The sequence below is a fragment of the Dermacentor andersoni genome, chromosome 7 (assembly GCF_023375885.2).
Source record: "Dermacentor andersoni chromosome 7, qqDerAnde1_hic_scaffold, whole genome shotgun sequence".
NCBI lineage: Eukaryota > Metazoa > Arthropoda > Arachnida > Ixodida > Ixodidae > Dermacentor > Dermacentor andersoni.
The window spans coordinates 145943786-145970193 of record NC_092820.1 but is presented as its reverse complement, the minus strand read 5'-3'; the positions used below and the strand labels follow the sequence as shown (position 1 = coordinate 145970193).

The window sequence follows — 26408 nt, the reverse complement described above, 5'->3', positions numbered from 1 at the left end:
TTGGCCAGTGGTCAGAGCGACGGTGTGCCCACATTATCAACGGGATCAGGCGGCCGTGTGTGGTGGATGATAAGAATAGCATAGAATAAGGCATAAGGCATCGCTATAAAATAGTGGCCCAGGTTTCTTTTGCTTATCCATTCTGAGCAAATAGACCAACAGTGTCGAAGATGAGCCAAGGAAATTCCTTACAAATGTAATGTCTCGACTTGCTGCTTGCCTCCACAGTGTAGCAATATCCCAGCTTTCTTTCTTTTTGAGCTAGAAATTCCATATCTGTGCACAGGTTAGCGCTTACTTAATGTGCAGCAAACAGGTAATTTTACTCTCTCAGTCCTGTGCAATTTAGTGCAGTTATGTGCAGTCTTGTTAAGCAATCTTGTTCAAAACCTACCCATTTCTGCTCATACCTGTGGAGGGCTGAAGTTGCTATGCTCTAGTGTGCTTGTATCACAGCACACTAGAACATTGTCGCTATGCCGCCATGAGCGACCCGGCCGCTTTTATTGCCACTTTGCCTTCCTGCCTACAGTCGCATCCAATATGAGTTGAAACATGGTGCACATGGTTGAAGGGGCCCCGGAAAGGCTGTGCGCCAGCGCTGACGTACGAAAAACTGGGAAACTAAACACCATTCTGATTACTGGCATTTATGAAACAACTTTTTTTATGTTGGCACCGCCATCTACCTACACCGACATACCGACATCACACCGACATCACCGACAACCGACATACCGACCGACAACCGACAACACTGACATCACCGACATGCCTTTGTCAGAATACCTTCTTTTTGAATACTTAGGAGCGGCCTAAAGCACAACAAGTGTGGCAAAGAATTTTGCTGGTCGCATGCACTCATAATTGAATAAGTTCTCTCATCCTGAGCACTCTGGCAGGGCACTGGGCTAATACCCAAGACAGCTGTATGGGTTAGGCACGCATTAAAAACCCAAAAGTAGCTATTCATTGTAAGAAGTTGTAATACACCTTTTTTGCATCACCTGGGCAACAAAACAAACACATGGTCTAATGGCATGGTACATGACATGCGATGAGTCAAAAAGATAGCTAGAATCTGTCAGAAAGAACCTGATGGAACCAGTTGGAAGCTTGTTGGATGCAATTATTGGTGCACTGGGTCATATGTTAGATCACATGCCGTATCACATCATATGTCTTCTGCTTTATCACCTCTACAAAGACAAAGTCCTTCAACGGACTGTTGTGGAAAGCTGTAGTAAAAAGATGGTTATCTTGCGTGTAGGGTTTGACTGGCCAGCTGACGTCAGCTGTGGAAGATCACCAGAAGCTGGTGGACAAGGTGGTGGCCTTCCAGGACTGGATCCAGAGCTTCCAGGATCAGCTGCAGGAGCATAAGGACACCACGGGAGAGAAGAAGGCCATTCAGGGACGCCTTGAACAGCTTACGGTATGCATCCTTGCTTCCTTGTGGGAAGACAAATGGAAGGCATTGTCAGTGCCAGACTGCCAAAACTGCCAAACATTGCTTGGTTGCGTGTCAGTATACCTGCCCAAATAGCAATAAAGCAGCACCAATATCAGTTCTATGTTGCACTGACATGGTCACATATACAGGGCCAGTGTTGCCCAATGTAGGGCCAATATATCTTCATGTTGAGCCCAAATTGGCTGTGCTTCCTGTTCAGCTAGATCAGCTTCACAGCTGGACATGCTGTATTACTCTTTTGAAGTAATGTGCCTCAGAGTGTGGATTCTGTCACATAATTACATAATTTTATACATAATTTAGAAAGTACATAATTGGAAAAGAAATGGTGGCTCATCAAATCATTGAGAGAAACACTATGTTATGCCCAGACTAAGTTGCTAGCAGCATGTAACATGAGTTTAGCATATTCTGGTATTGCTCTTGTGAGAGCATGCATTGTAGAAGTGGAGCACTGTGCAGCCACATTCTAGCATTTGCATCACGAACGCGGAGATCCTCTGGTGTTGTTGCTGTGGTGTGTATAACTTCAGACAACTTTGCTGTACTGGATTGTGGACTTGCGAGTTTGTCAAGCAGTGCATTGGATGTTGTTGTAAGTGTGCATACATGTCAGACTCTGTCATGTGTAACACTTCACAGCAAAAAGCAGTGAAACAGTATTGTTTGCATAACTAATCGCACAAGATTATTCCTTTTAGGAGGTATGGTTTTGTAATGTTTATCATTGCCTATGTCAGATATGTAGCTAGGCTGTTGCTTTCAACGCGCTACTTGTGTAGGAAACATTGTCAACCGCCTTCAAAGTTCAAAAAGACAACACTTCTGTCTGTTGGAAACGTGGGCTGTGGAAGCATAAGTGCGAGTGCTACTATCATCTGCTGCCAACGTGTGGCATGACTGGGGCAACACGACAACCCGCAGGAACTGACCGAGAAGAGCAAAGAGGGTGAGGTGCTGCTGTCCGAGGTCCGAGAGCAGAGCCAGGTAGTGTCGGCCTGCAGCTCCCCGCAGGGCCAGGCGCTGCTGTCGCGGGAACTGCAGGGGCTGCAGGAGCTCCTGGGCAAGACGCTCACCTCACTGCAAGAGGCACGGCGCAACCTGGAGAACACGCTGCAGCAGTGGGGGGCGTACGAGTCGCACCTGGCCTCCCTCACCCAGTGGCTGTCGGACACGGAGGCCGAGCTGCGCGCCCCTCAGATGCCCGCCACGCTCGCCGACAAGGAGGCCCTCTCTGCACGTGGAAAGGTGGGCGGATGCAGCAGCCAATGGAGTGTTGAAAAACAGCATTAAAGGGACCCTAAAAGCGAATATTAAGTCAAGCTAAAGTGATAGATTAGTGCTCGAGAATCACTAAGGCGTCAATATTATCGTTAACAGAGCCTTAATAATCGTGAAATTGAAGTAAATGCAGGACATTAGTAGAGACTCTCCCAGGACATTCAAGTACTTGCCCGATGATGAAAGCACTCCTCAGATAACTTCTGGCGCTAATACTCAACCACTCGTTGCAAAAAAATCCTTGTATTGTATTATAAGACAAAATCAAATGCTACTTGTCCAGTTCTGTTTCATTTTTTAGAAAAAAGAACTCTGAAATTGCCCTTGACAACAAAGCAGGCGACCGAAGGTTTCGTTTTCGCTCGACTCCACGCTGCCCACGCTTTCGTATTTCAAGAGTTTCGTTATTGCGTAGTGCTGCGTTGGTTTTGCTGGCTCGCGAAACTAGCACAAACTGCAAGTAGCAGAGAATTCAACTTTCATCTGATGTCATGGGATGCCCGAACGGTCTATGCCATTTGACTAAAAAGCAGCTGCAGCAGAGAATCCACCGCTCTGCCTTGGCTCGGTGCCTTCGTCTGTTGGGTGCTGTTTTACTCATCAACAGCAGCAATGGGTGGTGATGGCGTATGCAACATCGCCACTCCCACTGTTGGGTGACGGGAGATTTGAATTTCGGAAAAGCTATTCGGACACTTGAGATGCAATTTTCTCATAAACTAAGTATTTTCTTGGCACGAAACCAGCATTGTGAGGTTTCTGGAATGGTATTTAAACAGTCCATGTCGACTTAGTATTTGCCTTTAGTGTCCCCTTAAAAAAAAAAAAATATCAAGGTGGGAGATAGTTTAGTGTGAGAGCATAGTTTCACACTAAGAATACTATAGATGGAAACCTGTTGCTGAGTCTACATGCTAGAACAGCGCGCCATCCTACAGCCGATTAACTACGACGTGATAATGAAAAGTCCAGGGAAAGTCAGTCAACAGACAGTCATCGCAGCTGTAACGATTTGTGCACTTTGCTTTTAACACTGGTGAACGTCATGAAAAAGGCTAAAAGGCGTCAGTGACATGCAGCATATTTTCAAACTATTTCAGGCGTGGCATTGTTCATCAGTGCGTCCGTTTCACACCTTGTGATGGCCACGCTGTTATAATTGCTGAAATGTGTCCTATCAGGCATAAGGTCTTGTACTAAAATTATTAGGAGGAAACCTGGTGCTAGTATCTACACACGCTGGCGGTGCAGGTTTGTGAATTTGCCCAACTTCCCCCTTTTAGGCTTTGAACAACCTTCTGGTTACTTGTTTTAACCTAATAGTGTCACCTCTGATTCGCTGTACGTTAACGATTAGCCTCATTTACCCTCTAATTTCTACCAGTATACTGGTTTTCGTGTAGGTATAAAGATAACTATAAAATATGTGAAATAGCTATTGTGTCACTGCCCAAAAGCCTTTCAGGTTTATTGACACTCAAAATTGGAAGTGTCAAGACTTGACTATGCAGTGAAATTAGATATCAAAATGAAGTAATTGTCAATGTCAAATGCTCCATTGCTTTGAAGAAATGTGTGACTAGTACGCACTGCAGCTGAACTGCCAGAAACAATAAATATAGCTGCAGTTTGCTTCCTCTATGAATCAATGTCAAATTGTAGACAAATCCATGCATGCACTACCCATCATACCCATAGGGGTTGAATGACAGCAGCATTTGATTTCGCTCTAGTAATCTTAGTAAGACGGTCTCATGAAAGTGATGGGGGAATCTAAGCATCATAAGCATAGTCTATAGAAGCATAGTAAACGTGTTATTGTACCATAAAGTCTATCTGGTACTCAGCTATTAAAGAATATTTTCAACCCTTTAGTGTGGCTGCAGCTTCATGGTACCACTAGAGTAAGTCAAACTTAGAGAATATTAGTATTACAGTAAAATATTTGTAACCTTAAAAGTCATTTGAGGCTAAAAGGGCTTGCAAAAAAATTTATAGGTAAAGAAGTTCTAGGATTTCATGCTGAAAAAACGAGCGAAACCAGCCTTATCGAGAACAATCATTGGGTCTGACTGGTCTGGGTACCAAAATGCACTTTAGACCAACTGGTACAACTTGAAACTTGTCAAGACCAGATGGACTTAATAAGATTTCTTGACTAGAAAAGTGCAGAAAGTACAAAAGTAGCACTAAATGTAAAAAAAGGCTTGCACTGGCTACATCACTAGGGGCACACAGAATTCACACGCATTCTGAAGTACCTGGGACATCGTTTTCTCTACAGGAGCTGCGAAGCAAGATTGCTGAGAAGCAGAAGAGCGTGGACAGCTTTATCGACGAGGCCCACTGCCTTCTCCAGCTGTCCGGCGTGGAGCTCGTGCGAGCACAAATGTCGCAGTGCAACGCCAGATACCAGTCCCTGCTGGCAACGATAAAGGTACGAGTAGTCATGCACTTGTGTTCAAAACTGGGGTTATTGTTTGTACCAGCCCTGCATATTACCTTCAAAAGCCACACTATCCGTACGCAGAACAAGCAGCTAGTGCAGAAGGCAAAATCAAGTTCTTGTCTTATTCAGTCATACTGTAATGAGAACACCAACCTGTAGTGCAGGTAGATGGCAGCCATGGTGAACTTGGGTAAATAAGGTAAACCATGTTTATAGATTCAAACAATGTTTATTACTGTGAGAACAAATGTTTTGGCTCTATGTGCAGTGATGCCCACTCTGTAGTGATAGAAGTGGAGGAGTCAGTTCATCTTTCACTGCACATTGACAGACAACCTGCTCGTTCACTGGGCAGGGGAAGGTAGCTTGTCAGGTGGGGACCAGTAGCTGCAGCTAGGGAGAATGCCTCCTGTCGCGCCTTACTGTTATAGGCCTCTCTTTTCACCTTCAGTCAGCAAGAGGGTCACCCTGTTTACTGAGGAGCTGATGTTATCTCCACTCCCCTCTCCATTTCCGTGAACTTGACAGAAGAGCGCGCTGCTGTGTTTGGGTGACAGTGGGTAAATGGGAGAAGGGTTTGTGCACCTTCTCCATACCTCCCACCAGCTCCTGGTGCGTCGCTTCATACGACTGTGTGTCGATGCAGTACACCGGAAGAATTGGGCACAGATTCCACCCCCAGCCCCCTTTTGACGCCTTTTCTTTGTTACTGTTGTCCAGGACTTGGCTGCTCGCTGGGAAGGCATGGAGAAAGACCAGCGAGAGTACGAGAAGGCCATGGCTAGCTGCAACGCTTGGCTCGACGAGGCGGAGCAGACGCTGAGTGAAATCCAGAGTGACACTGCAGCACCCGAAGAGAAGCTCACTCGACTTGAGGTTAGTCTCGGCTTTTGACTGGCTTGTTTTGTAGCTGTTGTGTGGGTGGTGATGTTCGTGTTTATTCATCGAACTTCACAAACTTTGTTCACATTTCCAGACATTGGTTGTGGGCAAGGTTCATGGCCAGCAGCAGCTCAACCTGGCTTCTCGCCTTGGAGAGCACCTGTACCAGGATACCGCCGCTACAGGAAGAGATCAGGTTGGTGCAGCATGTCAATTTGTGCTTGATGGCAGCAGTCTTATACAGGTTTCTGTCCTGCGGCGTATATGTTTACTGGGGCTGCATAGCGTGCTGTATGCAGCATGATCATGATCTGTACCACTCTGTATTTTGATCCTGTAAGGGACATGGTTCGGAATAATTGTAACGTTGCGAGCCACCTTTTGATGTATCAGGTTTTTTAAAATGACATGAACATGTCATCCTTTAATGTACAGCGTAATACAACTTCCTCGCATGTTAAGTAACTTATTTGTAAAACTCAGTGACATATAAATTTTGACACTGCAGTGACCACCTATTCTCTCATTCTTGGACAATCTCTTCAAGGTACTGGAGTCCTTCACGCCTATTGTTCAGATATTGAAGAGCCCCATAGTATTTTTCATGCTCTGGTGTTTAAGAATGTTATACAATAGACTAACGAACACGAACAGTTTGAAGGCCTTTGCTTCGTATATTCCATAGATTTCAGGGTGTTGATGTCAAAGATTAACTCCTGATGAGATTGGCTGACTTACAAGGTTTTCTTAAAGGCAGTCTGCCGTAACTACTTTGAAAGTGTCTAGCCTCTAGGAACCTTAAAATGTGCATTTAAACATTCATGTGCAAGAAGCATGTAAACATTTGTTTGTCTCTTTGGTGACAGGTGCGGCTTGAGCTGCGTGAACTGCACGAGCGATGGGAATCTTTGGAGTCCAAGATCGCAGAACTGCAGAAGCAGCTGCAATTGCAGAGCCATGCTCGCAGCAGCTTTGTTGATTCACTGAGCCAGGTAAGGATGCAGTTTTATATAATAAAAAAAAAGACTTGCCACATTATGGCACTGTCCTGTGGATTTGAAATCGCAAGTGGTCAGTGACGGTGTTGCAATCAAGAAGTTGGCTAACGAAAACCAATGACCGTGTCTTATGGATGAGGGAAAAACATTTAGCTCTGTAACCTCATGCTAAAGAGAGATGCACGCCTGAAGTTTATTTATGTCTTTCAGAAAGAATAAAAATAAACACACAGTGATAGCTCATATTATATGGGAGACAAGGTGCCACGGCCATGGGAGTGAAACCCGGCACCTAGTTCTTTCACTATGATAGGATGTGCCGCAAATTTTCTCTTGTTCCTTAGGTCCAGATGTGGCTCGACAATGCTGAAAAGACCGTTGCCGAAGCCCGAGACAAGCTCCCGTCACTCCAGGAAGCACAGGGGCGTCTACACTCACTCAAGGTATATATATTACCTGTTGCCACATTGAATAGTTTGCCACTTTCTTTTCTTGTAATCGACGGGACGTAACTCAAAGCAGGTCATGTTAGGATGAGCTAGATTAGCCCATTTTAGCTCCGCATGTACATTCAATGCTTGAGATTACGTTACATGCCAACGCTATGAGGGAATGATGAAGTTGTGCCCACGAGTTATGACAGTTTTATGACATTGTGTGCGTAGCCACGTGTTGTGGGGCTAAGCTACAAAAGCTCTTGGCAACAAAGGAAACGACACGCACAGGAGTGCAAACGTACAAAAGGGCATTTATTGCTCCTTGTTCATAATAATGCCAGCTAGTCGAAACATGAGGATTACTTCCTCTGCAAGACACGCTGAAGAATTGAAGAGGTAACATAGGGATGCCTATGCATGACATAGGGATGCTGAGAGGGGTGCGAAGTACCCATGTTGTTCGTGAGGGCAGTCCCTTTAACTGAAGAGCAATTGTGTTTGCCTATGCCGGTGGCGTGCTCTGAAACCGAACGGGAAGCCTTCCTTGGGGTAGTCCCACAGAACGCACAGATAAATGTGTGGCCAGGCCATGCACGCAGACCTCCACAATCCACAGAGGATGAGACAACTTCCTTTGCAGCAGAGCTATTTACACTATTGGTGGCACTAGCACAGGAGCGCTAGCACCGTCACTTGTTGCAAGTGCGTAACTGTAACACCAGCTGCTCCCACCATGGCATGTTTGTCATGCAGGGAAGCCAAATGTCGAAGGACTTGAGAGTTGTGTGGGGAAGACAAGCCTCAGGGAACGCGGAATTGTCGAGCTCCCCCAATTTCAGCACCTACGAGGACCTTTGCCGTTTTATAGCGATACATCTAGCTTGACTGCTTGCGGGCATTCTTAGCATTCTTTTGTTGCGCGTTGATCTCTACTTGCTTCTGACCTCTCATTGCTCCGTAAATTAGTGGAATGTATTTGACGTGTGCTACGACACTGTTGTACAGCTGCTGCAACAAGAAGCAGTGCTGCAGCGAAGGCAGCTGGATTCTTTGGAAGAGATGTCACGGGGCGATGCATCATCTAAAGAGAGTCTCGAGACAACATCAACACGCCTTGGTATTGTCACTGAAGAACTGAAGGTGTGTACTCCTTGTTCTGTTTTCTCTGTATTCCTAATTTGCTTCAATGAATGTGACTACTCAGCAACTGGTGGATGGGTGAGCTAAGAAAGAAACCTTAGAAGGCTAAAGAAAAGGATGAGCTTAAGAAGGAAAATGATGAGCTGAAGAGCGAACAGTCACTAACGGGAAAGAAAAAGTGCTCAACTCAGTCATTAAACATTCTTCTATTTAAGTCGCATCACAGTTGTTTTAAGTACTCCATTTTTCTTTTCCAGAAGTGTTGAAGTATGAAAAGTATGAACTACACTAGATGAGTTGCTTAAAATTTGACACCTGAAAAGGTTTACACAAGATGCCGTTAAACATGTTGCATTGTAGTTTGATTCGTATGTTAGTGCTTACTTTGTCCTGTTATGTCTCTGTAAGAGATTCGAACCAGACAAAGGGGTCACAGGGAAACAAGAGACCTAAAGTGATAAACCAGGACTGCGCGAGGGAAGCCTCAACCCTGGAGCCAACGTTTCAACAAAAGGATGCGTCTTCGTCAGGCCATGACTAAGACAAGTCTCATATTGAAAACGTAGATCCAGGTTGAGGCTTCCCTCGTTTGGTCGCTATTACTCTGTATGAGACTGTTATTTTTACATTGTAACTGTGTGATTACAGTTTGTACTATTCTTGTGCTTGGTCTTGCTATTTATATTCCTAAAGCAGAAATATATGTAAATAAAGCCACCTCTCCCCCGATTTTTTTTCTTGGCTTTAGCTAATTGTCTTGGCTGGTTACTGATAATATAAACTGAAACATCAGTGGCCAAAAAGGAACTAGTGAATTCCCCATGTCTCGCGTGGCTGCTCTGCCAACTAAGCTGGCGCGGTCGCCTCCACTTCCGCTGCGTTCCCCGTTGTTTACGCAGCTGTGCTGCCAAGATGAGTAGGTCGTTACTGATGTAGTTCTTGCCAAACTGGCCACCAGTTCATCAGGAAACTCAGAGCAGTGCTTTTAGGACTCCTTCAATGCCATTTGTATACATGATCTCGCAAGCACAGTCGTGTACTTAAATCCTTTTCATTTGCACAAGGTCTCCTTGCTTCAGTTATGACATACAGGAAGCCATCTAATAGCTCGTTCAATGCTTATACTGAAGGTTGGGGGGGCTGGTGAGAAACTTTTCTTTTGTGATTTTGCTTGGAAACATTATTGTGCATTAACTTTTGGTTTATACAGTAGCTCCCCTTTGAGATCAGCATGAAGTAAGCATGGACATACAGTTGCAATTTGTCAGGGAAGCAAGCTTACAAGAATTCCTCTCAGAGGGTGTGCGTGAAGGTATCAAAGTACACATGAGGATTTAGAGTGTAGCGATCTGGGTGTGGGAGGGGGAAGCCATGTCCTATAAATATATTCGGCAACCAAGCAGACCCCTACTTCCCTTCTATCTTTGTTTTTTTTATGCCTCTTTCTGGCCTTTGTTTGTCTCAATTGGGGCCTGTTTTTAGAAAGTGAAGCCCCAGTTTTGAGACGTAAACCAGACACTTCTTGCGTTGGGCTGCTATAAACGAAACAAGAAGAAACAACTTAGAAGCTGCACTTAACTAGGCATGTCTAGTAGTAAGTCGGTCTTAAAAAGGAAGAAGAAAACAGTGACTGGACGTACAGTCAAGAGAGTTTAGTTTGTTTGCAGGTGCTCGTCCTCCTTTTTTTTTTTATCTGTTTTGTTTGCACTGGTGTTTTCTTTGCATCGATAAAACCGTCTTGGCTCCGTCTCCTCAGACGTTGCTGGCCAGCCTCGAGAAGCTGTCGGCGCTGGCACAGGAGCAACGCGAGCGCAAGGAGCAGCTCGCCGCCTGGCTTGAGCAGATGCACGAACGACTCGACCTGTGCCGAGACATCACCGGAAGCCGACCCGTGCTCAAGACCCGCCTCGACAAGCTTCAGGTGTGCACTCTCCTTCGTTGAATCTCGATCATGCTCTTGGCTCTAACGCATGTGGTGGACAGGTCTCTCGATGTCGTAGCATCAAGGCATAAACAGAAATGAGATTCGGAGGGCTCGATTTTATCTTGAACTGCATGCTTATAAAAGACGTGACCTTTTCGAAAGATGCAAGATAGCACAACTGGTGGGGGCAGAAAAGAAGTGCACCAAACTTTAATGTCCTGTGTGCGGAGAAAATTGCAAATCTGCAAATTGTCATATGTATTCTTTCACGTCATATCTTTGTTATTGCCAGTATGTTCTTGTTTCCAGAAAGCAAATTTATATATATAGTATGTGTTTTAGTTTTAAGTCTCTGCGCTTATCTCGGGTTTTCTTGCAAGTTCTCGTCTTGCTTTGTTCCTCTTCAGTTTCCTTGCGCATTTTAGTTTCGCTTGTCATGTCTATGTTATGTGATATAAACATGTTGTTGTTGCGCTTGTATTATTAAGTGAGTGAAGCACTAATTACATGCAAGGCTATTTATGGGGTGTATTTGCAAAAGGTGTTGCAGCACTGATCGAATTGGCTGACAGCTCACACAAATGAAGTTCGTCGTCGTCTACTTCGGTACCACTGTGTTCATACTTCAAGAGGTGCAAGTAGCTGTATAAAATATGGGGTTTCCATTCATTTCCCTAGATGAATGAATTGTACATTGAATAAGGATGCCCTTTTTGCTCTTATATATATCCCTTACAATATGCAATGAAAAGGCACATCTCTTGTCACAAGTTGCACTGTAATCAATGAAGCAGCGAAAACAAATTGATGGCTATGGGAAAGAAACTGGCAAGAGGACCATGGCCTTTGTGCTTGCCTTTGCACATTGCAGTGGATTCTGCTGCTTTTTACTTTTTCGTGTTTTTCTTCATGATTTAGATGAGTCAATATGGTAGTCGTTGGTAGAAGTGTGCTTTCTTATATATCTGCTTTCTGTGTCAGTATTTTTCTTTAAGTTAGAAGCTTACATTGACAGTATTCTTTCGTGAGGTGTTCCTTTTTGTGTTGTTTAGTTACTCCATGCATTTATTTTACATTTCCATTGTTATGCAAAGGAGGTGTAGAAGGTGTTAGTGTTGTATATATCTTAAGGATTTTAATAAGCAAGCAAGAAAATTTGAATCAGGGTGCTAGCAGTATAAGTCCTAATTAAAATTAAGTTTACAAGTTGCTGTGTAAGCAATTGCAGATGCATTGAACAAGGTGGAAACAAGGCAGCAGTGTGGCCTCCCTCTATGTGCCTCTTGTTTATACCTCAGACTACCTTGTTAGCCAGCCTTGTGTTCTAACCATGTGCGGTACTAATTGTCAACATCATTGCCTAAAAGTAGTGTGACTAAGGAGCATTGTTACGAAATATGTTTTTAAAAACTGGTGAGATGCTTGAGCTACATTTTACTTGGTGGCATTACCAGTACTTTAGTACAGTTGAGCCTCGATATAGTGAAGTAAATTTAAAATTTGGTTGGTCATGCTTTGTTTTAGTGAGTATTCATAATGAAACCAAGAATGTGGGATTCAAGACAATATTAGTTGACACAAAGTGAATATTTGTTTGCTTGCTGCTGAAAATATCTATTCTGGTGCACAGCACGTGCTTCGTGTTTAAAGGTTGTTACCACATCACGTGCAGACTGGCAAGCCACTGGCAGGCCATCAAAATCAACAGGAGGCCCTTTACTGGCGTGTTCGAGGCATTGCCCTTGCATTCCTTTCACATAGGCCCACTTGCTTCTTTTCGTCTGATATTGAAGTTTACACTTATAGTGAAAATCAAATACAATTAAAGGTTTTTCGTATCAGATGCTACTTAGTTATAAAGAGAATCAACTCTATCATGATATGTTGGCCCCACTTGCCGTTTTTGCCAACATGGATTGGGTTACGTTTGATTAGCTTAGGATGCGTTAGGTTGGCTTACGTCGGGTTTAAGTTGGGTTCAGTGAGGAGAGGTTAGGTTTGACTAGGTTGGGTTGCACTGGATTAGTTAGGCTGGGTTACATTGGCCTACGTTGGGTTAGCCTAAGGTAGGAGAAGTTGGGCTGGGCTGGGCTGGGTTGGGTTTGGTGGAGACTCGCTCTCACGTTCCCCGCTTCTTTCAGGAGCTGGAGAAGCAGCAGCCCGAAGGGGCGTGCAAGGCCCAGGCTCTGGCCGAGTGTACCGCGACGCTCGTGACGCTGCTGACACCGCGCGAGCGGGCCGCGCTGGAGCAGGAGAGCGGCACGCTGGAGGGCAGCGTGGCACGGCTGGGCGCCGAGGTGGAGCAGGCCCGGCACGCGCTGTCGGCGCAGCTCCGCCTGTGGGACGCATACGAGGAGCACTACGAACGACTGCTAGGCTGGCTGCAGGGCGCCGAGCAGACGGTGCAGCAGTTTGCCCTGCAGGCCACCCTCGACGAGAAGAGGCAGCAGCTGGACAAGTTCCAGGTGACGCCGAACACTTCCTCTGTCTTATAGCAAGGCTGCAAATCGGGCTAGTTACACGCCGAGCGCAAGGTCACGGGTTCGACTCCCGGCAGCCGCAGCCGCATTCTGATGGGGGCTAAAGGCAAAAATTTTCATTTAGGTGCAGGTAAAAATACCTCGGGCTGTCAGAATTAATCTGGAGCCATACATTATGGGGAATTCCTTGTAGCCTACATGTTGCATTAATTGTGTTGGTTAGAATTCATTCTCGAAGATAGTAACAGTGCAAACAAGGAACAAAAAAGAAGGCACGTAGACACAAGTGCATTTTCAATCTGTCAGCTGCTTTCTGTTTTTGAAATGCAGCTTTTTTCAAGTCAGGCAAATCTTTTTAGAGTGCTATGGGCCCAGGGCAGTGCCTACGCATTAAACAACTATGCATTTCCAAAGATATGTACGAAGTGTTCAATGTTAAGAAGGCAACCTGGCACACCTGTTGGGATCTTGGAAGGGCAGCAGTTGAAGTGCCATGTTATCAGTTTAATGAATGGAATTGCGGCGCAGCAATAAGAACATGGACGAGAGGGACAGGCTTCAGGCTTACACTTTCAACTGATTCATTTCCGAGGGAAAACAAACATTACACGTATCCAGCGCACACGTAGAGGAACACCAAAGAAGAGCACCTACATTGTTTAATTGAGTTTTCAGTTTAATTGGCACTTGTTCATTGTTCCGAGTTCTTGTATGCTTGTGCCATGTTTTGAGTGTGGTGTTCATGGCAAGCGATCTTGAAAATTAACGTCCAAGTTTCTAACCTCCCTCCAACAGAGCCTGCTGAGCGAACTACATGCCACAGAACGAGACTTCGACTCCCTCTCGGACAAGGCTCAGGAGCTGATGGTGTCCAGCGGAGAGATGCGGCTTTCCATGGCTGTCAGCCAGCTCACCGCACGCTTCCAGTCTCTCTTGGAGACCTGCAAGGTACCCACTTGGAAGATTTTCTAACAAGTACATTATTATAGGAGGTTCTCTTCAAGACAAACAATAAATACTGTGAAGTGAACAAGCTTGGGTACTTGCTCTTAATTATCCATAGGTTCATTGCACTTGCTTTAATTAAACTGAACTTCTGATGATACAGAAAGCTTCTCAATCTTTCTGCAATCTGAGAAAAGCTTTCTAAGATCTCAAATGTATGTACCATCTCGATTTGTAATTGCGCCATGTGAGTGCAAATATATATACATCTTTTTTTTCCAGCTTTGTTATAGCTCAAAGTTTGGTGATGCATGATCTTGCCCACTCTGGCTTGACATTTCAAACATATTTACCCATGTTTGTTTCTTGTGATGTATGTGATCCATGAGATTTATGTCATAATCAACGCCATGATTGGAAAACAACACCGAGCTTCCAAGTGAAGGGGGAAAAACACACACCCTCAAATAAATAGCCTTTGATGTTTGGCACAGCATGGGTGGGACTGACTCTAATTAAGGCACCTAGACAGTCTTGTGTGATATTCCATCTGGATAGTGTTCCTTGCCTTCAGACTTTCTCTGCTCAAAATTATTCTCTGATATTTACCTGAGAAGGCAAACACGGATTTTCTGGCAGCAAGCCCAACATTTGTTTCTTGGCGTTTGCAGGAATTGGTGAAGAAATGCGAGCAGCACGTTCAGGATCACTCCCAGCTCGAGAAGAAGCACGCCGAGTGCGCCAAGACTCTAGCCCAAGCGCAAGAAATGTTTGTTGAAATTCAGGCGCTTCCAAGCGGCAACAAGGAGAGACTCACCCACAAGCTGGCACAAGTGAAGGTGGGGAACGCTGGTGTTCTTGGCCATGTAGGCTCGAACAGAGAGTAAAAAAAGAAAAGCAATGCAGTTATGTCACATAAATTGTACAATGCTTTATAATATGACCTGTAGCCTTTATTTAGCTTCAACTGCCATGTATGTTAGTCAACACATCAGCATACTTGATCACCACTCCATTGTATCAGCTGCTGCGTATGTTAAGCAATGAACTGCCATTGAATTAGCTTTGAAACATACAGCCCCACATGGCAATTAGCGCCAAGCGAACATGATGCTGGCACTTGACTAAATAAAGTTTCGGTTCTCTTACACCAGATTCTTACATTCTCACATGCACATTCTGTGCTGTCTAGAATATGTCAGTCATTCATTCGATTCATCAATCAATCAGTTAATCGATTAATCAGTCAATCAACTAGTGACTCTGTAAATGTATTTATCAGTCAATCAGCCAGAATCAGTTGCTCAGTTAGTCAATCGATTAGTTAGTCAATCATTCAGCTAGTCAATATATCAGTCAATTGATCAAGCAATCAGTCATTTAATCAATCAGATGATCATTAAGTTAGGCATTCCATAAACTGTTAAACCAGTCAAGCATTGGCTTAGTTCATCAACGAATCAATCAGTCAATCAATGGATTCATCAGTCATCCAATCATCAGTGGCTCAATCTGTCAACCACGATTAATTGTGCATTTCTTTTCTTTCCACGGTGACGTGCAGGAGCTGCTGCAGGGCAAGAGTGAGGCCCTGAACCTGGTGAATGCGACGGTGCAGATCGCCGAGCAGGTCCAGGTGGGCAGCTCCCCCGAGGGCTGGAAGGCCATCCAGGGACTCCTTCAGCAGCTGCAGTCGGCCTACGAGGCTGTCTTCGACAAGGCCCAGAACCTGGAGCGCGTGCTGCAGTCGTCACAGTTCCTCTGGTCCGAGTACCATGAGGCCCTGCAGAGGCTGCAGACCTGGCTCAAGGGCCTCGCGGCCAAGGCCGAGGGGGCCTCGCGCCTCTGCACCACTCTGGACGAGAAGAAGGCGCACCTCCGCACTTGCCGAGTGAGCTGCTTGCTTTCGCAGCACCGGCTGTTGTTAATAGCTAATAATGTTGTTAGCTGACACAATTATCGTTTCATCCTGGGTCATCACGTCTTGTACTTGCATGTGAATTTTTAATGTGCACATGGAACATGTGCCGAGTGTTGCCTAGATACGAGCACCGGGTGTGTATGACTCTTCCAGCTAAGTCCAATAACCTGCTCGTGCTGAAATTTTGCACAGAGATAGCATTTCATGCTTGCTTCTGTTTAATACCACATTTGAGTGCCTTAGTCACCCAGTTAAACCACAATAAATTCAAAGTGCACTAAAGAAAATTCTATTCTGCTGTGGTGGAGTGGTGGCGCCAACTGTCGCTGCTGTGGTGAAAGGCAACAGTCTAGGACCGTTTGTTTTACATTTTGTGCAAAGCTTGTTAAAGTGATAGTTGCAGTTTGATTGTGAACTTTCTTTTCTGCCACTTTAGGGCCGCACAGCAAACTTGTCAAATGTGCCGACAATTTGTTTTACTATACCCCTACCAACGTTACTAGACTAGCTTCAGTTTTAAAACTCGGCGCCGTTGCGCGGAACTGCCACCCTCCCGCGCCTTCGTGGCGCTGCAGTCGCGCCCGGCTTCACTTCCTCACTAGCCAGCTACGCGGGCGGGCCGGACAAAGCACGCGGTGCAGCGTTGGTGTATTCTGTGCTTCGTTGTTGACAGCGAATTTCAGCAAAGAATTTCATCCGTGGAACTGTAGCCTTCGCCGAGTTTCTTAAGAATATCAGCAGACGATGCCGACGTGCTGCGTACCTGGCTGCATAGGCCGCTATCGGAACGATGTCAACAGTTCGGCGCACCACTTTTTCTGTGCTCCCAGCAATGCGACGCTTTGCTCGGCGTGAAACAGAGCGATTCCTCGTGCCGACCGGAACTCTCTGTGAAATCAACGGCACACGCTCGTGCCACTGCTCCCGCGTTCGTCGTCGTCTTCCACAGCTGGCTGCGTGGCCGTTCATCTTTCCAGCGTAGAATTTCACTTCACTTCTGTCATCATAATGGGGAGGCCGCGTTCACGGGAGTATGAGCCATTGCTTAAGGGAGTATGAGGCACTCATCGTCTTGCGTAACGGAAAGATTTAATTTACAAGAAATTTAATTTCGAAGAATCACAAGCGGCAAATCGCAGGCGAAGGCTGCTAACCAAGCCGCCCAGCAAACTCGAGACATCGAACGCAAACGACAACTGCGGACTGCGGGCATACCGTCAGACGTCGTTCTCTCTGTCGCAGCCGATTGTGTGTGTAACCTCATAACTGAGAAATACTTTAATGAACCCTCGGGATTAACCCAGTGATAAACACAGGGGCCGCACGTTTCAGCTTCGCTGATTACTAAGCATCTACACGGAACGAAAAATCCGACTTCTTTCTTTCTTTCCATCTCTCTCTTATTTTTTTGTGGCTTGTGTGTACAAAGACCGACCTCATCATTCTTTTTGTAGCGCTTCTTTGGCGTGGTGAGAAGCTTCGGTGGGGATGAAGATCATCCTACAATCACGCACTTTGGCCAGATATTCAGGCTCGTGAGCCTAAACTGCGCGAAACGTGAAGACGACAGGAAGAAATACACGACATTTAGAAACGCAGCTTCTGCGCTTCGCTGTATGCGTTTCTTCCTTTCGTGCAGTTTAGCCTTCTTTCAGTATTAACGAACTGGCGCGATAAATCTTATTGCTGTACGTGGATACCGCTTTTTCGTGGTATCACTAATTCGGACAAGGAAGAACGCCAGCGAGCGTGAAACACGCGCTAACTGCCCGTCCGCACGAGCTCAAGGCTGGGACGAGGCGTCTGCAGTGGAGCCCGATGGAACAGTGTTGCCCTCTGACGGCTGTCACAGAAGTGGCGACAGCGGCTGTAAGCGCGCGGGCGGGGAGTTTTACAACTGAAGCTAGTCTAGTAACGTTGACCCCTACGAACTAAGAAGTTTTTTTCTTCTGTCTCGCTTGCATGCAGGGTCTCCTTGCAGAGCTTAACGAACGTGAGCAAGCCATAGAAGACATCCAGATCAAGGCCGAAGCCATTGCTGACCGTGACAATGAATCCCAAGAGATGCTGGACGCTGTGGTTAAGGGCCATAAAGAACAGACACAGAAGCTACAGGTAAGAAGTTAGTTAGATATGGACGTACCCATTGCTGTATATTTAATTTACTAACGTAGCTCTGTTGACTGACCCCAGAGAGCACCATTAGTATATGTAAATATATAACACCATGGGCAATAAAAGCAGTCTGGGTATGATGTGCTATTGAGTATGACCTACTGCTAAATACTAGTTATCACGATAGCCATAAGGTTGTAGATCCTCATGGCAGTAAGTCCTCATGCCATGTTTCTGCTAGGGCACTTGTATTTCTCATTGGATGACAATGTAAATATCGAACATGGCTTATGCAAGCTCAGACATTGCAAGCGATTGTGTTAAATTTGATGACCAGCATTACGTTTAGAGAGAGACTATATGTTTAGCTAGCTTGAGCAACTGCTTTTGAGACTGGTTTTATGACATGCTATGCTTTTAGTTTGACCACCCTGGCCATGAGTGATGATTAACAAGGTGTCGGGTTGGGTGATTTGGTAACTTCATTTCTTTATGGGCCGAAGTTTTCAACTCACGCAAGTTTGCGCCTTTTTGAAACCACGCATTATTTGAGACTACTTCTTCTAACAGTGTGCTGTATGTACTATCTTTTGCAAATTTGCAGGAGGCAGTGAAGTTCTTGGAGGATGCAGTAACCCAACACGAAGAGCTTAGCAAGCACTTGGGCAATGTCCGAGACTGGCTGAGTAGCATGCAGGAACAAGCCGTGGCACTTTCGAACCTTGGCCTCGACCAGCTGGCTTTGTACAGCAATTTGGAAAGGCTCAAGGTGAGTCACATTTCTCTATGCCTATTGCTTGACTGTGTTACAAGTTTATCTGGCGATCCAACAATCAACAGTGGGTGCACTGTACTTAGTGAATTTTTTCTTTCGCAGTGAAAAATAAAAGGAAAGTTTTGAGTTGGCATGTGGATTATTATTGTGTACAAAACTTACTCAGTGACAATTTCTTGTTGACAGAAAGCATGGAGTATGTGCTAGAAAATGCAACAGATAAATGACCGCACATCCTGTGAACCCGCCACACTGTCATTTGCAGGCGATCGAGGCCAGTTTCGGCACCCAGGATGAGGAGATGAAACGAGCCGAGAAGCAGCTGCCTGTTGTGCTTCAGAGTACCCTGCCTGCTGGCCACAACGTTGTGGTGGGAGAACTGGATGCCTTGAAGCAGCAATGGCAGGTGTGTGGCTGCCTGATTTTGTTCTTCTGTCATAACATTATCTTCCAAATGCACGTGCTGTGAACAAAAAATTTAGCAAATGTTAAAAGGGGGCAACTAGTTTGGCAGTCATCTATTAATAGATGTACAAATTAGATTGTTTGCGTTTCACACGTGGTGCCTACATGTACGTATAGACAGAGCACTCAAAGCACCACCGAAAGTGCTGACTGCTTCTGTCATTAGTTTTTTTAATCTCTTATGATTGCCATAAGCATTGTACCATCACCAGAAAAAGCTTGGATACCATGGCAACAGCGAAAATTTTTAATTTGCATTTGGCGCAGCTGTGCAACTTGGAATTGGGACATGCTCTGTATGGGTCAAACACCTACACATAAACGTATCACTTGATTTCGAGCTGCCTGTCTGAGCTGCAAAATAATTTTAAAAAAAAGCTTTCTTTTTCTCCTGGTCACTGGTCCCTGGTTCCTGGAAAGTGTCCCTTGCCACTTTACTCTTCCTTGAGTACAGGGTAGTAACGGCTTGTTTTTTTCCTACATGTTAAACCACCTATGTTGGAAATGACTGAATTCGTCTTCGGTGCAGGTGGTGAGTGACATGGTGACTCGGGCACGCGAGTCCCTGGAACAACTGCTGAGCCGGTGGGAGGAGCACCACGTCCAGGTGGAGAAGCTCCAGCAGTGGATGTCGGAGCGGGATGCCGAGCTGCAGGGGCTGCTGCTCTGCGACACGCTTGAGGCCAAGAGAAGCCGCCTGGAAAAGCTGCAGGTAGGCTTTGCAAGCTTTGGGAACTGTGACACTACAATTGCAGTATGAGGCAGTGTTTTGCACCTTTTGTGATGTGGGACCGCAGGTCTTTTGTTGCTGCATGAGTAGCCGGGAGCAGAACTGATGGTAGGGGGCACCTTGGTTCCCAACATTCGACTCAGTTTTGACTCTGGACTAGGTACCCTGTTGCTAAGTCTGGACTGGGTACCAGGTACGGACTCTGGAGTGCGTACCCAGACTGGGTACCCGGTACTGACTCCAGACTGGGGTGCCTTGGTACCGACTCTGGATTTAGTACTGCGGTACTGACTCTGGACTGGGTACCCTGGTACCTTCTGCAGACTTGGTTGCTTGGTGCTGACTGTGGACTAGAAAATGTGGGAAAGCCACGTGTGTCATTGGGAACAAGGAATTCAAACGGAATGACAAAAGTGGATGTACAATCTTTGAAGGGTCGAAAAACTGAAGAGCTAGGTCCCGTCATAAAGACGCCGTGAAATTACGTTACAAACTACAGATTTTCTTGCTGTGCATCCTTTACAAATATTGGTTGAAATGCTCTTTAAATTAGGGAGAGCCATTTTATAAGCCCCAAATAACTGTTTTCATTAGCTCACTTGTCACTGAGGAAAAATGCAGTAATGCACATATGTTAATAATGATTTCTGTATCCATTGTACTTATTGATGCTATGAGTTCACTTGATTGGCATGAGGCATTTTAAGAAGACCGGGCATAGGTCCTATTGGTACAAATACCTAGCAGAAAGCATGGTGTCAGGTCTTATACTGCTGTGCTGGTACTATACTTTATTTTGTTGAAGTTTGTCGAGCTTAAAAATCGGTCATGTGAAAGTCAAGTGATCTGTGTTTTTTGTTTATGTGTCACCACCTGGCTTGCCCATCAGCACTACTAAACTATCGGCTGTATCTTACGAGAAGTAGTAAAGACTCCAAATAAGCCAATAGAGCCAGTGCAACCAGTGGAACCAGTGGTTTCAGACAATCTGTGACCTTTAAAACGATGTTTTCAGGAGACGTTGCGGGATTTGCGAGCGAAGGAACTTGAGGTGGATTCCCTGACCGAAAGAGCACAGCAGCTTCACGGAGGCCACAGCACACGTCGCAGTAGCCGTCTCGCTGATTTGGCTCTGCGTTACCAGCAGCTCCTAGTTGCCCTCACGGTGAGCTCTGTCCTTTTTACGTCTCTTTCTCTTACTGTCTCGTCTTGTCTCGTGAGTAGTGATTTTTTTAGACCCAACTGAATACGGATTGAATAGTTCCAAAAGCAAATTGAATCGAATATCAAGTAAGTTTCGAATAACGAACAGGCCGTTATCTCAATTCTCACATGCTGGTATTCTTAAAGCTAGCAAGTTTCTGTCATTACACAGTACATTATGAAGCGTTGTTTATTAAAAGCACAAATGGAGCATTAGGAGAGAACAGGTAATTTCTTCACATGCACAGGACTCTTAAGAGAGCGCGAATGATCGCTGTATAGCGTGTAAAGTATGGCTGCCTAAGCGATGAAGTTTGCTTCACCATGCAAGTTCTCATGTTTTAGCTCTCTGTACTATGCCCATGGGGGTGAAAATGTACCGTAGTTTTGCTCCGATTTTATGTTTAATTGGGTGCAGTTGACATCTTGAAATTGTATTTGAAAAGTATTCGAAAAATATTCACATTCATGTTTATGAAGAGTGACTATTTGATTTGTTATTCAAAGGTTTCAAACATTCCCACACCCCTACTCATTTTGTTCTTTTTTGGTGTCTGGCTGAGAAGAAGAAAGCTTTCTTTGACATGAAAAAAGTGAAGTTTTGCAAAATTTTTGCTGTTTGCATAAGACCCACACTGCCAACTTTGGGGCTTGAACATTTTTTAAAATAAAGAGGTTTCACTACACCAGCATTTGCACCAGAGCAGGCTATGCTCAGCAGCAGTAACTGAAAGTGACAAAGAATATCATACAAAAGTTTTCCTAGCTATGCAGTACCTACTATGCAGTAGTTTGCATAATTGTACTGCAACCCGTCCATCATTTAATTAGTGCAGGATACTGGTGCCACCTGCAACGTGTTAGTGCAACAGCACTTAAAGCTCAAAATAGGGCTTGATCCGTTCATTGCGCTATGCTGCACTATGCGTCATGTTGTCATTATCATTATTGCCGTCATGTTGTCATCACTATCATCATGCTGTCATCATCATGCTGTCATGCTCGTCTTTGTACTAAACTCTTGCCGTCGTGTGTGAACCCCACGAACTGTTGAAATGACAACAACACGAAAGCAAAGTTGAGGGCACCGGGGGCGGGGGTCAACTGCTTAAGCCAGGCTCAGTTTAAAATTTTCTTTAAGTGTGCCTTTTAAAATAGCATAACCAACTTTGCTCTTTGTTATCCAGGAGGCAGTCACAAAGTGGACCCAATACGTCACCAACCACCAGACCCTGGACAAGCAGGTGGCCGACGCTCAGCAGCAGATCAAGCAGGCCAACGAGAAGCTCGACCAGTGCGAACTGACGGATGGCTCGCTGAGTCAGTTGGAAAGCAAGCTGGCCATCATCCAGGTGCGTCTGCCATTTCACTCTTTATTCTCATAGATGTTAAGTAGATGTGAGCTAGTATCATGCAGCTGTGGAATAAAACGAATGGCTGCCAATGTGCTCTGTCGAGAGTACTGCAAGAAGCTGTATCACTGGCGTAAGTTAACCTGCACACTCAGAAATTAATGTGTAAAAAGGCGGCTTTTCATTCCCCACTGACATTTGGGAGAGCCTTAGAGATGTGAAATAATGTGAAAGGTTGGCTGAGATGTGGGATGGGAAAGGAGTCTGTGTATGGGCCCAGGTTATTGGAAGCATTAGAGATAGGTCAACATGATGAAATGCTTTTTATGGTCAGGGACTGTATGGAATACACATAAAGGGCAGTGATAAAACATACATTGCAGCTCTCAAGAACAGACAAGATAGTTTAAGTGTTCGGCTATGCCTGTTTAAAGTTTGAGTGATACACATTAAGCTGTTGTTGAGATGACCGTAGTACCAAGCAACTGGGCCATAAGCTTGTCGTCCTGGCATTCATGTGGTGGGCAGACATAGGGTAACCATTGACGCGGGGACATATGACAGAGTACCAAAATTTTAGCTGCGAGATCAAAGCCTTGCGATGTCTTTGTCATTGTTTGGTCACAATGCAACCCTCTTAGCATATCCAAGTCGAATGCGAAGCTTAGATACACAAGACGCCATGTTGAGGCTCATGACACTTGGCTAATTGCTCTGTCTCCCAAAGCAAGTGCCATGACGCATTTTTTCGCAAGGGTCCACCATGTTCATGCTGCCATGGCTGAGCACAATCATGGGAAATTGTTATTCGTGCACATGTGCAAGACACGAGAAAAAGCTACCACATAGGCTCGTGTAAAGGCCACGCCTGTTTAAGTGCCGCACCCCCGATTTGGCAGCAAAAAATTTGGGAAAAAGATTTCCAATGGAGAAGCAATCACACGCACATCGGCGAATTTTCATGCGCTGCATATTTCCGCGTGCCGCTACTAGATGGCAAGAGCTGCGCGTTGAGCTTCGATGCAGTGGTACATCCAGGGTGTGCACAAGTTGCCTACTGCACCAGCACCATTTTGACCAGAAGGTTCAGTTCCCTGTAAGGGCTGCAGCTTGTCAAAATTGTAAAAAAAGAATAAGTTCAGCCCGTTCATGAGTCTAAACGGTACTCCACATCTTGTATCATCTTGCACTGTCTCTTCACGCCTGCTTCTTAGCATGTGCATTTTGTTGATGCGCACTTGGTTTTCCACAGTTGTATTTGCTACGCACCCTTATTGCACACAGTCAAATGCTGCTACTGTGACATCTAATGTAAGCCACTAGGATTTGCTTAGATCTGCAAAGTTTCTTTGGCTCCCCGCAGGAGGTGTCGCACAACAAGGATGCGCTGGTGTCGCTAGTGCAATCCGCCACCGAGCAGTGCCAGACGGTGCTGGGTGAGACGGCCCCCGTGGGTCACGGACCCCTGAGCCGGACCCTGCAGAACCTCACCGAGGCCAAGCTGGCCCTGCTGCAGCGACTGTCAGCTCTGAGGGCCACCCTGGACCACGCCCGGCAGCTCTGGGGAGGCCTGAGCACACTCACCAAGCAGGTAAGCGCTTGCAACAGGGGGCGGAGACGCCTGGCAGTGCTGCCATCAGCTGCAAATTTAAATGTTTCCAAGGAGGCGAGCATGGCCGTATTTATTCAGAATCATTGAGGTGGAGAAAGGTCAACCAATAACGGTTGCAGTCGGGTCAGGTGATTATTAAATGTCCTCCGCATGATGTTCATTCGCAGGGCTTTTCTCTTCTTTTTCAGCAGCACGGCTGATGGCAGTGCTGCTTGGACATTAAGGTGGTGTTTAGCAGAAGCTGCTGCCACATCTTTGTCTTTCCTGTGTTCCGTTTGTTTTCACATTCCCTTGGCCTTACAATATGACAGCTGTTCACAGACTTGGGTAGAGACAAAAATTTGATAAAATCTGACAGTTGGCCTGAATCGTCTTCATGTAGTGCCAGTGATCAATAAGGTCACTGTGATGGAGAAGGCGGGGGGTGGCCCCCTGGACATGGAGGACGAGCATGCTGGTTGAGGCCAGAGCACAAATCAGCTGTGCCAGAGTGAGATTCCTTAAATATCAGTTCTAGTTTAATCGATCAAACGTCATTACAAGGTGCAGTGGTTTAGCTCTTCCTGGCAAGGAGTGCGGAAGCTAGGGACTTGTGCCTCTTGTCGTGACAACCCGACCATTGCACATCCCCCTCCATAAGTACTTCTGCTAGTAGCACCATTACTGTCAACTTGCTCAGGTCCAACCCTCACTAAAAGTGGGAACTGATTCCTTACAGAAAGCCCTTCTTGCCCATGCATAGAAGCAGGCACAGCTCACTTACTGCTCTGTCTTCCGTCGGCATGATGTCGCTTGAAAATTACTCTCTAGTCTGAGCCACCACCTCCATAAAAGAACAGCGCAGTCTAGCTGGCCATGTATTGAGTGACCTCATTGCATTGCAGAGCAAGGATTGATGCTAAATTGACGCAGCAGTCACTGAATGTCTCTACAGGAAGATTTGCCTGCGCAAGCTATGTGAACCTGGGACTCTTTTGAACTTCTCAACGCTTGTGGCTAAACAGGAGCAGCTCAAAAGGCTAAAAAAGGCAGTGATAGTACTTTGCATAGTTCCAGATACCCGAAAACAAAAAAACACTTACTCTTGCCAAGTCTGTAGAAGTGATCGTTTGCAGTGATGTCTTTCGCACTCCGGAAAAGGCCACTTTCAGAGGTGCTAAAACACTGACAAAAAACACCCACTTCTGTAGCTCGCTGGCTACGGTGTACTGCTGCTGAGCATAAGGTTAAGGTTAAAATTTCTGGCCGCAGCAGCTGCTTTCAGATGGGGGGGTAGAGAATGCAAGAGTGCACATGGTACTATAGATTTAGGTGTGCGGTAAAGAACATCAGGTGGTCAAAATTAATGCTAAGCACCTCCATTACAGTATCTCTCATAGCTTCAGTATTTCTTTGGGACGTTAAGCTCTATGAACGAGTGAATCGATCTATCAAAAGGAAAAGGTGATGCTGACCACGTAAGACAAATGAGACATCGTCCGACTTGATTTAATGCGAAAACACACGTCTCTCATTTTTCTCTCGCAGGTTCTGTCTGCTGTGGAGGGCATAGAAGCCTCCTTGGTAGATGCAGGCAAACTGCAAGAGACCCTGGCTGAAAAGAAGGCACACGCCGAACGATCAAAGGTTTGTAAATGTTCACTTTAATTTCAGTGAAGTTTGCATTGTATTTTTTAGCGTGAAGAATGAGGGGAACCGAGATCAAAGGTTTGTTAACATAGTTCAGTGTTCATTTCACTAATGGTTAGGGTCTTTTCGAGAGTGAGCATTAAGGGGAACTAAGAGGCTTGTGCTTTAGTTACAACTAAAAGAATCCAACAGATAATGATTAAAATAGAAGCATAGGGCAAATTACTTGTATAATTAGTTAAAGATGAGGGGTGAAATTTACGGTAAACTGTTGTACTCTTTAATAAAAGAAAAAAAAATGAAGTGGGAGAAAAGACAATTTTACTGCTGGAGGGAGCTAAATCCACAACATCTGCATGATGCGTGTGATGCTCTACCACTTAGCCTGGCTGCAATGCATCTGAGTGGTAGAGCATTCGCATGCGTTGTGTCGAGGTTGCATATTCGGCTGCAACTAGTGGCGAAGTGGTCTTTTCTCCTAATGTCATCTTCCTTTTCCTTTATTAAGAACATGAAGCTAATTGCACTCTTCTTTAACACTCTTCTTTAATTAAGTGAAATTTATAAAGTCAATTCCCTTTGTGCTTTCTTTGGCT

The 26408-nt window shown here is 45.4% G+C and overlaps 1 protein-coding gene across 1 annotated transcript in view; it reads left to right on the top strand.

Moving 5' to 3' along the window:
* Positions 1-26408, top strand: part of LOC126534488 (uncharacterized) — a 369598-nt gene that overhangs the window by 164316 nt on the left and 178874 nt on the right. Inside the window, exons 56-76 of the mRNA XM_072289535.1 lie at positions 1271-1435; positions 2399-2722; positions 5040-5192; positions 5925-6080; positions 6181-6282; positions 6953-7078; positions 7429-7527; positions 8527-8661; positions 10418-10582; positions 12727-13050; positions 13861-14013; positions 14682-14849; positions 15575-15901; positions 17900-18046; positions 18651-18815; positions 19087-19227; positions 19816-19998; positions 21032-21181; positions 22407-22571; positions 23935-24162; positions 25711-25809. Of these exons, the coding sequence (XP_072145636.1) occupies positions 1271-1435; positions 2399-2722; positions 5040-5192; positions 5925-6080; positions 6181-6282; positions 6953-7078; positions 7429-7527; positions 8527-8661; positions 10418-10582; positions 12727-13050; positions 13861-14013; positions 14682-14849; positions 15575-15901; positions 17900-18046; positions 18651-18815; positions 19087-19227; positions 19816-19998; positions 21032-21181; positions 22407-22571; positions 23935-24162; positions 25711-25809 (3675 nt within the window). The remainder of the gene's footprint in view (positions 1-1270; positions 1436-2398; positions 2723-5039; positions 5193-5924; positions 6081-6180; positions 6283-6952; positions 7079-7428; positions 7528-8526; positions 8662-10417; positions 10583-12726; positions 13051-13860; positions 14014-14681; positions 14850-15574; positions 15902-17899; positions 18047-18650; positions 18816-19086; positions 19228-19815; positions 19999-21031; positions 21182-22406; positions 22572-23934; positions 24163-25710; positions 25810-26408) is intronic.